The sequence below is a fragment of the Cannabis sativa genome, chromosome X (genome assembly GCF_029168945.1).
Source record: "Cannabis sativa cultivar Pink pepper isolate KNU-18-1 chromosome X, ASM2916894v1, whole genome shotgun sequence".
Taxonomy (NCBI): Eukaryota; Viridiplantae; Streptophyta; class Magnoliopsida; order Rosales; family Cannabaceae; genus Cannabis; species Cannabis sativa.
The window spans coordinates 71,236,613-71,252,213 of NC_083610.1; the positions used below are offsets into that span (position 1 = coordinate 71,236,613).

Consider the following 15,601-nt stretch of genomic DNA (forward strand, 5'->3'; position numbering starts at 1 on the left):
TCAAAACCACACATCTTTACTAGTTAATTAACTAACTAATTAATCTCCAAATGCATGGTTTATATATATATATATATATATAAATAATCAAAGTTCTCTAGTATTGATAAAGGCCAGGGACATATTAGTCATCAGCAACATTTTTAATACAATTAACCCTAGCTATAATAATCATCATGAAAAAATTGCAGTTTGATTTAGCTAAACCACCAAGTTTTAATTATAATTTGGCTTTTCGCAAAAACGACCCTATTACATAATTAATGTAAGGTTCTTTTCTTTTCTTTAATTTCTCAAGAGAAGTAGTAGTAGTAGAGAGAGAGAGAGAAGGGTGTGTGTGTGTGTGTGTGTGTTTGTCGATATTATTAATTATATATAAATAGACAAAGAAAGAAAAGAGAGCTATAAATGGAAGAAAGAAGTGATACAAGTGTTATTATATTATAGGATATAAACAATACACTTTGGCCTTGTTTAGGAACAAGGGTTTTCCGAAAGCTGATCTCCTTAACTGCCCGGAGTAGGAACCCCAAAAGAGAGGTCTGTGCCCTGTGATTCATCATTTTAAGAAATAAATATTATATATATTATATATTTACTGTTCGGTGATCATCATCATCACCATATATACAGATCTGATTTATCTATATATATATATAAATATGCATTGGTCATTACTCTTTTAGATCTGTTCTTTTATGAACATGTATAGTACTGATCTTATTTTGTATATATATATAGTTAATTAGCTTACACATACAAAAGAATCTTCCTTTTCTTTTCCTGGAGATCGATCTGCATGTTTTTTACCCCCTTCTTTTCTTAATTTATTAACTTTATATATTTCATGATCAGATCACCCATTTGCTTAATTAGTTTTTCACTCTCATATACTTAAGTTCTTCATATAAATATCTTCAAGTAGTAGCTTCAAATATTACTTCAAGCTATTGTTTCTTCTCATTTAAAAATAATTACTTTTCTTCTTATTATTTCAGTGGTATATATTAATTTATTAGGTTCAATATAATATATATACATATTATGTGTCTGTAGGTTCTCTCTCTCTCTCTCAAATATATATTTTTGGACTCGATCTTATATTACTTGTTCATGATAAATCGATTAATAATGTACCTGCAGATTCCCATATATATTTGCAATTGTTCTTCATAAATATGATTTATCTACTTACTATATTATCTACTTATTATTATCTCAATTAATTAGACCTTAATGTAGTAAAAGGTGAGTCTTTAATTCATGATGATCACCGTGTGTGTTATATACTTTGCAATGCCGATTTTTTTTAGTTTTAATTAATTAAAATCTTTATTATTAATCCGAAGTTCTTGGCCGGGCCGCGATTCTACTTTTATTCTTTTCACAAAATCATAAATATATATATATATTAATTCATTAACCTTCATACATACAAATCTAGCTTTGAAAATTGAGATCTGACGTTTCATGATGGTGATGATGATGATACTAATATCAAACCAACTAATTAAACTATTATATACCAAACATTATTAATTAAAATAATTTTGTTGTGGTCATTTTGCTGTAGAGATCTTCATTTTTTTTTTTTGTAGGGTAATTGTTCTTGTTCTTAGTATACATAATCTTGATCTGCAAATAATATACATTTATAATATTATTCTTAATTTTTATGATACATTATATATATATATATATATATATATAAATGTGTTGTCTTTTTCTTTCAAAATAAATGCTTTGCAATCTCCTAATTAGAAAATAAATCAATTAATTATTATTATATTGTTTCAGGTTATTAATTAATTAATTAATTAAACAAAATGGGGAGAGGGAAGATAGAGATAAAGAGGATTGAGAACACAACAAATCGACAAGTGACATTCTGCAAGAGAAGAAATGGACTGTTAAAGAAAGCTTATGAGTTATCTGTTCTCTGTGATGCTGAGGTTGCCCTCATTGTCTTCTCCAGTCGTGGTCGTCTCTATGAGTACTCCAACAACAAGTAAGTATATATATATTATTAATTTTTATAGGCCTTTATATAAATTTACTGTATACTCATGATACAAAAATCCTTTCTTTTAGTTGATGATATTTATTCAAAAAAAAAAAATTGATCGTTAGATATATACATATATATACACCTTAATAACATGATCATTATAATTATTTTGCAGAGAACCCCAATATTAAAGTCTTCATTTTTATAATTGAGAATAATATATCTATATATATAGTCTGAGTCTGACAAGAAGTTGTACCTATTTTAGCTTTCTTCACTAATTATTATTTCTACCCTTGATAGTTGATATGACCTTTTTGTTTAAAAGAAAAAAAATAATATTATTTTCTCAAAATATAATTTGGTATACAAATTGTAGACTTGTTAAGTAGAAGAAAATTCCTATTTTTTTTCAAATCTAATTTTAGAATTGATCATTATATATAATATTATTATAGAAATCCTCAGCTATTATAGCAAACTCAAGGTATATATGAATATAGACATGTGTGTTTGTGTGTGCATTTATGTAACATATATATATGGGTCAAAATTGTTGGATTATGATCAAGATCTCTTGATCATGATCATATCATTCACCATCATCACTCTAAAATGTGGACTCACCACAAAATTTGAAATTAACTTGCTATACTGCCAACCTAGCTAGGAGCTAGCTATACATACAATATATAAATATATATATAATATTTATAGGATAGCTCAAAAAGCAATATTTGCACCAATTTAGGTTTTGCTTTTATTTGAAAAGAATCCTCTTGCCGGGTGTCTTTTCATGTTCTCACTTTGTCATAATTTTCAGTGAACTTGTAATAATAATTCATGAGAATCTGTGAAGCAAGGCTTAGCTATATATATATATTAAAATATTTTTAAATATATTACTGGCTGCTATATATATGGCCAGTAGTTTCTCTAAGCTAATCCAATATTTCTCTTCCTGTGTTTGTGGGACAAATCAAGGTTCACTCACTTCCCTCACCAAATTTAGCCACTTAGAAAAATTCTTATTATAACTTTCAGTTTTTTTTTAATATATATATTCTCATAAAGTGGATATATATCCTCAGTAATTCTTTTTTTTTTTTAACTTTTCTTCTGTCAAAATTTTGATATATAACTAAAAATTACATAAAATGAGACTAAACAGATCGAATAATGAACAAAAATGCAAAGCAAGGAGATCTTAGTTCAGTTCAAACACACAGTACTCTTGCACCAATTTGGGACTTAATTATTCATCTGCCAGAATCAGCCATTGCTTGATTTCTTTTACGTTTTTTCTTTTTTTAATGATAACAAAAGAAGTGTGTCATTAATTTTCAGTAAAAAAAAAAAAGTAAGACAAGCCAGTATGAGAGTATGAGTATGAGCATCCTATAGATTATTATTATTATTATTAATAAAGGAGATTTTATTTATGAATTCTGAGTCTTTCCTCTTTGAATGTTTATAAGATATACTTGCGTTCATTGGCTTCTTTCGCCATGTTTAGCTTTAGAATAAGTACTATATAATAGCAGCCATAGAGAAATGTAATTTTCATGATATTATTGGTATTTTTTTACTGTACATATTAGAAAGAAAAAAAAATCCCTTTGCCTAAAAATAAATAATAAAGCCAGTCCTTTCCCTCTTTTCTTCCAAATTTAAGAAAAAAAAATGATCTCATTATTATAATTTTCTATTACTTTGTGTTATAATATATATGGTGTCAATTTTTTGCACATCAAATCACAAAGATGGACCCTTCTCAAACATATACATGCATGGGTCGTGTGTATATACTATGGAGAGTCTTTTAATATTTCCTAAACTTTTGGTTTTCTTTAATATTTCCTAATGGGTTTGGTACACTTGTCAATCAATAGGCCAGGGAAAATAATTATAAAGTAAATAGTAAGAAACATATGGACATGAAAGAGTACTAGTGTATAGATAATTAAATGCAATATATATAATTATATATTTATCGATCGTATTGCTTCAAGATACACTGGCCTACAAGAATAAAAGGGATACGTACAAGGTTTCTTTTACTATATATCTTTTCTATGTCGATTTATTTTAAGTCAACCTAGTATTCCTTTATTGTTTGTGTGAGTTGTACTATTACACATTATTTCTAAAGTGTTGTCCAGCTAGCTATACAGAGATGTGAGTTTAATTTTGAAAAACACACACATTATATTTATTTAGTTACGTACTAATTTTTTGTTTATATGTTTGTGATATCAGATCTATTAATTAATTAAACATATGTTTTTATGATCATATATAAGAGTATAAATCAATAATTTTTAAATAATAAGACTAATTTTTCTGTACTAGTGGGATCTTTGTGTGAATGGATTTGTCATTATAAACATTTTTATTTAGATATATATATATTTATAAATGTTTATTACATCCAATCGTTTAATATTTAGTTACTTTAAAACTTGTCACACTGAACTCATCACGTACTGTAATTAAGACTTGAGTTGATCAGTACTTGAAAAACTCTTTAGTGCATGCTTTATGTTTAATCTGATTTTTGGACATTATCTGATTAATATGTCCCATCGCATGATCACTAGCTTTAAAATTTAAATATGTGTCCACCAAAATGAAAAAGATATATTTATAATAAGTGCTTATTTAATTTCAACTACCCCTTAATTTATATGTAACGTACTTGTCGGTAACTTATACGATATATATAATTCTCATTATTGAGATAGTTTTTAATAGTTTTATTAATTATTACATGCTTAATTGAGAGTTTATAAATTAATTTGAGAATTACAGGCACATTAATCTTTTTTCCATTTTGACAAAAGTGCGTGTGGACGTACTAGTTTTTTTTCTATTTGGCATCATTGAGAGCTATCCAATATAATATCTTTTTAGTTGATTTATTGGGTGTAGCACCTATGCATATATAGTCTCATCACCATCAATATAATATATATATATATATATAATAAATGGATTAATATTAATAATGAAGGTTTATTAAATAATTAAAACGGTTTTTATTTTATATTTTGTACTGTAGCAGCATAAGATCAACCATAGAAAGGTACAAGAAGGCATGTTCAGATAGCACAGGTGCAACTTCTATTACAGAGATAAATGCCCAGGTAATTAAATTATCTAATTAATATACCTGATTACATATAATACATGTATTATTGGATTTATATATCCTCATTTAGAAACTGATAATATATATTTTATGCAGTACTACCAACAAGAATCGGCAAAACTGAGACAACAGATACAAATGCTGCAGAATTCCAATAGGTAATATATATAAATATATGTATGAATACCATTGTCATCACAATCTAATATTTGGTTTTGTAATGCTGAAGTAATGATGACACAACTCAAACAGTGAAATACATAATTGACATATGAGACAAAAGGTTAAAAAAGAAAACCTATATAGCTAGCAACTAATTGTGTATGATAATATTAGATATATACATATACATATATATGGAATGAATTTTCTCTCTTTTTATTAAAAAAAGGGAATTTGTTTCATAATCTATTAATTTTTTTTTTTTTTTTTGAGAAATCAGTTTATTATATTGCAACAAACCATTATATATGTACATTCTAACAGCACCCCAATCCAAAATCTAGTGTATTGCTATACTATACACAAATCACCTTATTACAAGGTTTCAAACCATTCTAAATCAACTTTAAATAATTTCTTTGGTAAAAAATTTAATTTTACCGCTAATGTAATATTGACTAATTTTTTTAATCAAATTTAGCTAAATTTTACAGCATTTAATGAAGATGTCTTATATATGTTTTATTTTATGTATTTTAATTAATATTGAATGTAATTTAATAAGTTTGTATTCTGATTTTTACTATTAAACTTAAATCAGCTCAATCTTAATTATTTAATGGTTATATATGGAGATCATGGATTGCTTACTCTCACAGGCCAAAATTCACTCCATAAATTCACAACGTAAACTAATTAAAAACACATTCTTCCATTCAAAGCTGATGAAATGATTGCAAATTAAATAAAAGAAACAAAGAAAAGAAAAAGAAAAATGGTCAAAATTTCTAAAAGTTGTGCGTGCAACAAATATTTATATATTTACATTAATATATAAATAAAAATAGTCAAAATTTATGTAATTATTAATCAAAGTTAAATATATATATATAGGTAAGTTAGCAGCAGTGGAAGTGTGAGTGTGAGTGTTACATATATACATATATATATATATATATATATATAAGTAAATGCATGTATGTGTTCCATATTGTGTGCAGGCACTTGATGGGAGATTCTTTAAGTTCACTTTCTGTGAAAGAACTAAAACAGCTAGAGACTAGACTCGAAAGAGGAATCACCAGAATCAGGTCCAAGAAGGTAATTATATATTCCTAATTCATAAAATATTAATCATAATATAATCTCCTTTATGTAATGTATATGTGTGTGTGTATACATACACAGCTTTCATATCTTTTTAACACCCTTTTTGTTTTTTTTCTGTTCCGTACGTGTTCCCTGGAAAAACAGCATGAAATGTTACTGGCAGATATTGAGTACCTGCAGAAAAGGGTAAAATAGTCTTATTACACAACACCTTTCTTTCTAATTAATTCAATGTATTTAATTATAGGTATAATAATTAAACTTATTCCTCAAAATTAATCATATATGATTTGATAATTGATCCATGTACCCTGAATATTATTATTAGGAAATGGACTTGGAAAACGAAAACATTTGTCTTCGAAGTAAGGTAATAATATCAATTAGCAAGCTCAATTAACTTTTGCTGAAATATGCTTTTGTCTACTTTCGTCAGTATTAGTATTGTTTCTTTTTAACGTGCCATAAAATATATAAGATGGCATGGTCATGATAAATATACTTATATATTGAGTATTTATAAAATATTTAATCTAATTAAATTCGTACGATTTAATTAAATTCAATTTATAAAGTGTGGATATTCACATTTGTGCAGATTAAATTCAATCGAAAAATTCAAAATTTACACGTGCGAATTAAATATTAATTAATATATATCTAAAAGTAACCAATTAAATTCAATTCACACATACTTATATATATTTTTTAAAAAGTTATATATACAATTAATATTTTAATGCAAAAAAAAAAAAAAAGTTAAAAATCTAATACATATGATACAAATATATTTTAAAACTTAATAGATAAAATATATATTTTATTATTATGTATAAGAAAAATATGATTTAAAACAAAATTAAATATCTTTTCTACATATAATTTTTTTTTTTTTTGAATTTATTATTTGTTATTTTATTTATTTTAGTAAGTGTTAGAGACATAAAATGATAATAATTTGTTTTATTTTGTTGTTAATTATGTAAAAAATAATATTTTTAATAAATATTAAAAAGTAACAAATTTAAAATAATTAATTAAATTTGTAATTTTGCGGATTGGATTGGATTGAATTTAAGTTATGACATATATTTAATTAGATTCAAAATATGAAATCCGCACTTAGTGCGAATTGAATGCACTATAAGCAAAAGAGTACAGATTGAATTGGATGAACACTTATATATATAGAGCTTTCTTAATTTGTTTTCTTAATTAATTAATTGTAATAATAGTTAATCTTGTACTGCAGATATCAGAGATTGAAAGGATTCATCAAGCCAACAATATGGTATCTGGGTCAGAGTTCAATGCTATTCAGGCATTAGCTTCTTCACGCAATTTCTTTAATCCTAATCTTATTGAGGCTGCTGGAACTTCCTTCTCTCATCACCAGGAGAAGAAAATGCTCCATCTTGGGTAAAATTAATTAACTAATAATGTTATACATAATTTATTACATAATAATTAAATAAATATATCATAATATATATTCTTTATTAATGTAGGTGATATATATGAACAAGTGGAAATTAAGGGAACTTGTGAAAGAAAGGTATCAACATTACTATATAAAATAAAGGTTACTACTCTATGAACAATTGAATTTTATGTGTAAGAATATTATTCTAAGTTAGCTTGAGAGACTTTGTTTAACTAAAAGCAAAGGTTTGGATGCAGATGATGGAATTATTGTGATTGTAATGATGACTTGAATATATATATTTATATATGTGTGTGTATTTATGTGGTAGAGATGGGCCTCTCCGTACGTGAGTTCAATTGTAGAACCAGAGAACATGGAGAACAATCAATTGTAGGATCTTTAGCTATTATAATCTTTTGTATTTAGTATAATTATTAGATACAATATTAATTATCATCCTTTTGAATGTGTTTTGATGAATGATATTATTATCTATATGCATATGGTAGAATGAATAATCGTAAGATGTAAATGGATAATATTAGAATAAAAACACTATCAATTATTGAGCATTTTTCGTTAACTCATAAATATGGACACGTGGAAGGTCCAAATGCATTATATTTATTTATTTTATTTTAAAATTTAATATTCTTTGGTAAAGAAATTCTAATCAAAACGGTGGCTCAATCTCTTCCAAGCTATGCGATGAGCGTCTTTCTGTTGCCTTTGGATATTACTCGTGATATGGAGAAAGCCATGAACAAGTTCTGGTGGCAAGATGCAAATACTGCTAAAAATGGTATTTATTGGTTCTCATGGGATAGGCTTTGCTCTCATAAGTCTAAAGGAGGCATGGGGTTTAGACATTTGCGAGACTTCAATGTAGCCATGCTCGCTAAACAAGGGTGGAGGTTACTATTCCGTCCTAATTCTCTTGTTGCTAAAGTGTTCAAGGCGAGATACTACTCTAATGGTCTTTTTTCACGGCAAAGCTGGGGTCTAATCCAAGTTATGTGTGGCGGAGTGTGTTGGAAGCCCAAGATCTAATTAAAAAAGGTACTCGCTGGTGTATCTTCAATGGGGAGGAGATAAATGTTCTTCAGGAACCGTGGCTGCCTAGTGAAGATGACCCTTTTGTTCACTCAAGTCATCCTAGTTTGAGTGAAGCTAAAGTGTGTAATTTAATGGCCATGGAGGGTGGGAGTTGGGATGTCGAGATCCTGAAAGATTTGTTTAATGAGCGTGAAAAGCAGCTCATTTTGGATATCCCCTTGACTATAGGCCACGGCAGTGACAAGCTTACTTGGAGCTATGAAACGTCAGGCATTTACTCGGTTAAAAGTGGTTATAATCTACTTCAAAATCTTTATGGAAGATGGAGTGCCAATGAAGATGATCTCACCAAGTTTTGGACTAAGTTTTGGAAGCTGAAAATTCCCCCAAAGGTGAAGAATCTGGTTTGGAGAGCTGCTAGAGAATGCCTGCCGACTCTGCAACAATTAAAGATTAAACGAGTCGATGTCCAAACATTCTGTCCTATCTGCCATGGTGAAGACGAAACCATTGTCCATGCACTCATTACTTGTACGAGAGTGAAACAAGTGTGGGACAGAGTTGGTATTGGCACATATGTTGCAGCAGCCGCACCAGAAAATTTTCTGGTCTGGTTTACTGCTGTTTTTGATGTTGTTGACGCAGAAAAAAAGCTGCTTCTCCCGGTCCTTTGTTGGGCCATTTGGAACGCCCGAAATGATGTTGTATGGCAACAGAAAAGTGTTATCGCAGCTAGTATTGTAAAGCAAGCAACGGGTTACCTTGAACAATGGAAGAATGCTCAAAATTCTCGAATTGAGACGTCATGGTCAGGCCTTAGAGCGGACGACGGTGCTGAGCATTGGACTGCACCCAGTGTAAATTCTATCAAGGTAAATGTTGACGCTGCTCTCTTTGACGGTGGTAACAGTTACGGCTGTGGCTTAGTGGCAAGAGATCATTTTGGTATGCTAGTTGAGGGGAAGATGGCGCTCTTTTCTGGTTCGGTTACACCCGAGGTAGCTGAAGCAATTGGCATTCGTGAAGCGTTAAGTTGGATCAAGAGACATAATTGGCAGCAAGTTACACTCGAAACGGATTGCTTAACGGTAGTCCAATCGATAAGAAGTGAGGTGAATATGATTTCAATGTTTGGTCAAATTATCCAAGAGTGTAAAAAACTGTTGCTTGAATTAAAAATGATTTCTGTGTTATTTTTTAAACGATCAGCAAATGTGGTAGCTCATAACTGTGCTAGAGCTTCCATATTTTTTCCTGGTTGTATCTTCGATTTGGAGTCTGTTCCAATCGACTTGCTACCTTCTTTGGTAGCGGACTTTAATGGTTAATAAAGATGCATTTTCCATTCAAAAAAAAAATTAATATTCTTAATATCAAAAACTAAATACTAGTTATTTAAAAAAAAAAATAAGACAGATGCAATACTAAATTACCATAGCTGAGTGAACCAATGCTGTATATGGAACATGATTATCGAATTAAAGTGCCAATATCATGTGAAAATTGTTATGAGCTAAAATTGATTTTTTTTTAAACAAGTAGCATTTAGTTTCTAATATGAAGAATATTAAATTTTAAAATAAAATAAAAATAAATGGAATGAATCTGAACCCTCCACATGTTCATATTTATGAGTTAACGGAACTAGTAGTAACAGTGTAAGAGAATTGTAACATTAGATATTTTTGCCTCTAAAAATAAACATTAAGTATTTAAGTGTATAAAATCTGAAACATTAAGTATTTATGTTATAATCTACCATTCATATAAAATATCCAATTCAATCCAATTGCGGATATCCGCATTTGTGTAGATTGAATTGGATTAGAAAATTTAAAATTCGCACTTGTATAGATTAGATGTTGATTGACATGTAAAAATAACTGATCCAATCTAATCCAAACATATTTATATATATATATATTTTAAAAAATATATAATTAATATTTTAATGTAAAAAATAATAATTTAAAAATTTAATACATATATGATACAAATATATTTTAAAATATAATAGGTCAAATGTATATTACATTCTTATTTATAAGAAAATATAATCTAAAACAAAATTAAATTATTTTTTATACATACAATTTTTTTCTTCTTGCTTTGACTTTGTTATTTTTTATTTTATTTATTTTAATTTTTTATAGTACATAAAACAACAATAATTTTCTTTGTTTTAATGTTACTTAGGTGAAAAAAATATATACTTTTAATAAATATTAAACAATTCAATATTAAAAAATAATTAATTCAAAATAGCTTATCCAATCTGTAATTAGATTAAGTTGAATTTCAATTACTATGCGGATTGAATTGGATGCAAAATATAAAATTTATACTTAGTACAGATAGAATACTATGAGCAAAAATAATACAAATTAGATCGAATTAACATATCTAACCATACTGATGTGGTGCATTACAAGTGATTAATTAACAATTTCCTATATTTGTAATTAATATTACATGTATGAAAAGTGATTATACTCTTATACCTCATGAACTCTCGTTACAAATTACTTAAAATGATCTTAGTCTCATTTTATACTTTTTCTTACTAAAGTAAAGATAATTTTGTCAAATTACTATCTATTCCAATATTCATTCTAATAACAAACTAGACATAGCAATCAATTACCGCTACAAAAAATTCTTACTTTAAAAGTGAAAAAATTGTGAGTAATTACAAATTATTATTCCTATATTGTGACTAAAAGATCTATGGTTAAATGTATTTTTAGTCACAATACTTGTTGTGACTAAAACTAAATTAGTGACAACTTGTATCTAAATAGTATGTTTTAATTAACATTTTATTATGACTAAAAATCACATTTAATTACAAAAAAATTATGTTGTATTAAAAAATTGTCACTAAAAGTAACAGTTTTTTGTAGTGTACCATTATATTACTAATAGCATATTACAATCACCATTCCATCACAACCAAACACCAGTTAAGGGTTATACCACAAAACGTGATATAGTGTTATTGATGCATTTTAATATCGTGTCCTATCTATTTTAATTTAATAAATAATATAAAAAATAATTATACAATATTATAAAGCAACTTTAAATATCAAATAACAATTTTTAGTTACCAAATGTAAATATAACGACTGCAATATGTTTGGAAGATAACAAATTAAATGCAAAAACAAAAAACAGAGTTGAGGATCTAAATGCAAAAAAAAAAATAGAGTTGAGAATCTTAATGGAAAAGGTAGAAGATCTTGTGTTTAGGTGGTCACAGTTCATACTTCAAAGAATGACACAGTTGGACTTGTTATTGCCTGCTTCCTCGAGATCCCTTCTAAGATTGAGAATTCTCTCTTCTAATATCTTTTGTTCTTGCAAAGCCCTCTTTCCTGCCTTTTGTCTGGCTTTTTTCTCTTTCTCCAATTGTTTTTCAAGAATTTGAACTGTCTCTTTTAACCTCGCCTCAATCTATATATTAATATTTTAAAAAATTACATAAAATATAAATATAAGACTTAGCCCACCCATAAAAGAAAAGGGCAATGAATGAAGAAAGAAAGAAAAAAATACCATTTCAACAATTTTCTTCATAGGCCCTTCTTGATCAAATAATAGCAAATCTTCCCGATCATGAATTTTCATAGCCCCTTCCTGTAAATAATTTAAATTATATCAATAAAATAACCAAGAATTGGTTGCATGAGCAACCTAAAACCATTGTTGTTGTTGTTTTAGTTTGTGCAATTTATCAAAAATAGTAATAAATAATCCTTTATTTCATAATATATATACCTTTAGCTCAGAGAATAAATCATTAGTATATGGACGACCACCATTTTTCTCCACCACATTGTTTACAAGAGACAGAAGCTGTTCAACTTGGTCAGCCTTCTTTATTTTATCACGAGTCTTATTATCAAAGAGCAACACTCGATTTTCACATCTTCCGACCATAACCTATACATATCATATAAATATTAATATATGATTACTAAACACATGATATATCTCTTGAGAAATATATAAGTACCTTCAGGGGATGAGGACATTCACGGCCTAAGTAATGCTCAAATTCAAAAGTCACATCGTCTTCAAAGTCATCTCCACCAGTAAATACAATAATCATGTAATCAACTATTTTGGTACCAAAAAGAGTTTGCAAACTATGAAAAACAGACTCCTCTTCCTTTGTGAAACGGTTCCTAACAGACAAAACTAACACCACAGCATGAATTCCATCCTTAGCCAAATCAATACACTTAGCAATTTCCCTTGATGATTTCCCATCTGAAAAATCAAATAGTCCTGCAATACCAATATAATTGATATGCATGAAACACACAAATAAACCACAAATTACGTGCCCTTATTATTATTATTATTATTATTATTATTATTATTATTATTATTATTATTATTATTATTATTATTATTATTATTATTATCATAATTTAATAAATTAAGCTTTAAAAAATTATATAACATGTATGTATGAATGTATTACTATTAATTTACCAGGAGTGTCAATGACATTGATGAGTTGGCCATCTGTGCGTAGAGTGTGGTGCAATTCACAAGTGGCTGTAACACCAGAGGAACTTGTTTTCGAGTTGAAGGCCTTTCTACCAAGAATGGTATTGCCTGTGGCACTTTTGCCATTGCCTGTTTTCCCCACTAATACAATAGTAAGAGCCTTATTTTCATTGCATATGGAGGCATTTTCTCGATCACTATATTCACAAGCATATCCACCCATCCTACACAATCAGATTATATATAGAGAGAAATTTATGAACAGAGGTGAAGATATATGATACTTGCCAAAGCAAGTAAGAGAGGAGAGGAGAAGTCAGAGTGGGAGAGAGATGATATTTCAGTTTGCATTTTATAATATATATACAGTAGAATCTCTATTTAAGAATACTCTATTCAAGAATAATTTCTAATTTGTTATAAAAAAATAAAGTCCCAATTTGGGCCAGTTATAAATAAGAATAACCTCATTGTAATTAGTTATACATTTTTTAAGTCCAGTTTATTTATGTAAAATTAATAATTTTATTTCAAATTATAGTGCAGGTATAAATATTATATGTACTCGAAAATAATTCTAATATAATATAGATTAAGAATTGTTTATTGGTAATTTTATTACATTGATATTTTTTTTATATTTTGATTTTTTTTTAAAATCTAACTCTATTTAGTTATAACCTCTCAATTAGAATATTATTTTTTTAGTACAAGTATATTATTAGATACTGTATATATCGTTTATCGTTTATCGTTTATCGTTTATCTTCTATAATAAATTTCTTCTTTATTGAAAAGTGAGAAACGTGAAGGGTCGAAAATATTATTATGGTGACCTTTTATCTTCCTTAATTCTTATTGCATTGATATTTGTTACCGGTTCGATATACGTGAAATTAATTATCTCCTTGTTTCTATTCATTCATTTTAAAATGAAATTTTTACATCAAAAATCTGTTTTGCACATTTTATTACTGTTTTACTCCTACACGCCTACATCAACATTTTTACTTACCATCTTTATTTTATTACAATAATACCACTTACACACCATTCTCATGCACAGACACATGTGTCATCCCCATCACACATCAATCAACTTCCACTCTCTTCTTTCTCTTTTTTTCTTTTCTATCACACATCAATCAACTTCCTCTCTCTTCTTTCTCTTTTTTCCTTTTCTTTTCATTTGATTTTGGATTTTCTTTCAGTTTTTTTTTTGTTTGGAAGATCAATAACCTCCATTGTTGAAGCATAACTACTCATTATTCATCACGATTTTTTCTCTCTCATTTTTTGTTCTTCCAAAAAATTTCAACTCTCACTCAACCCACGATTTCTCAAGTTTTTTTCCCTCTCAGTTTATTCTTGTTTCAAATTTCTTTATAAAATGGTCATCACTCGTTCATCCTCATCTCTTTCCCCAGTTCAGAAAAAAAAAATCGAAAATGGGCTTGAAATCTTTGGCTAACAAAGCAAAGGGTAAACGTCCGATTGTTGAAGAGAAGAAATCGAAGCTCAATGTGGAGGAGCAAATGGTTGAAGAAATTTCTAGTGAAAAAGCTAGTGCCTCTGCCGAAGTTTGAACAGAGGTTGGTTTTCAGTTTCATTTTCGTTTCCCCCCATTTTAAACATTTTCTTGTATTTCCATTTCATCGTTTTGGTTTTTTCTGGTTTGTGATATTTTAGGTTTTTCATTTTAAAATTTCGTTTGGTTTTCTTTGGATTTTTAGGACTTTATTTTTGTTTAATCAATTTTATTTTGTTCTTGGGTTTGGCATTTTAGTTTGTTTCTTATTATTTTCGTTCCATTTTTGTTGTGTTTTATGTTCTGTTTGTGTTTCTAGTTTTTTTTAGATATTTTGAAACATTTGTTTTTGTTTTAGTGTCTCTAATCAGTGGGTTTTAGTTTTTTTTTTTCTAGTTTTTTAATAGTTTAATATGTTTATGTATGATGTGTTTTGGGAATATTATTAGGTATAGTTGTTTGCTGTTCTTTTTTAGGTAACAATTCGATTTAGATGTTTGTAGTTTATATTCGTAGAGTTGTTTTCGCTTGTCGTTGTTTTTAGTTTTTTTATAGTTTTATTATAGTTTGTATACTTGTTTATTTACAATTTATATTTATTGCTGTTAATAAACTATAATAAAACTAAAATGAAACTAT

At 27.8% G+C, this 15,601-nt stretch overlaps 2 protein-coding genes across 6 annotated transcripts; one reads left to right on the forward strand and one right to left on the reverse strand.

Moving 5' to 3' along the window:
* Positions 1–295: 295 nt before the first annotated feature.
* LOC133031811 (agamous-like MADS-box protein AGL11) lies at positions 296–8,184 on the forward strand. 5 transcript variants are annotated; one of them, XM_061105509.1, is made up of 9 exons: positions 296–540; positions 1,798–2,008; positions 5,073–5,154; positions 5,256–5,317; positions 6,323–6,422; positions 6,576–6,617; positions 6,760–6,801; positions 7,684–7,850; positions 7,940–8,184. In XM_061105509.1, exons 2-9 carry the CDS (start codon positions 1,827–1,829, stop codon positions 7,941–7,943), a joined length of 681 nt encoding a protein of 226 aa, XP_060961492.1. In that variant the 5' UTR covers positions 296–540; positions 1,798–1,826; the 3' UTR covers positions 7,944–8,184. The 5 variants fall into 5 exon arrangements, with proteins under 5 accessions (XP_060961492.1, XP_060961490.1, XP_060961491.1 ...); XM_061105507.1 differs by having other exon boundaries at positions 301–540; positions 5,070–5,154; XM_061105508.1 differs by lacking the exon at positions 296–540 and adding an exon at positions 626–706 and having other exon boundaries at positions 5,070–5,154.
* A 3,242-nt stretch (positions 8,185–11,426) lies between these two features.
* LOC115723482 (immune-associated nucleotide-binding protein 9-like) lies at positions 11,427–13,814 on the reverse strand. The gene is made up of 5 exons (XM_061106252.1): positions 13,417–13,814; positions 12,932–13,206; positions 12,694–12,858; positions 12,472–12,561; positions 11,427–12,369 (listed from the first exon to the last, which is right to left on the reverse strand). The coding sequence occupies exons 1-5, from the start codon at positions 13,655–13,657 to the stop codon at positions 12,184–12,186; spliced, it is 957 nt and encodes a 318-aa protein (XP_060962235.1). The 5' UTR covers positions 13,658–13,814; the 3' UTR covers positions 11,427–12,183.
* Between the last annotated feature and the right edge of the window lie 1,787 nt (positions 13,815–15,601).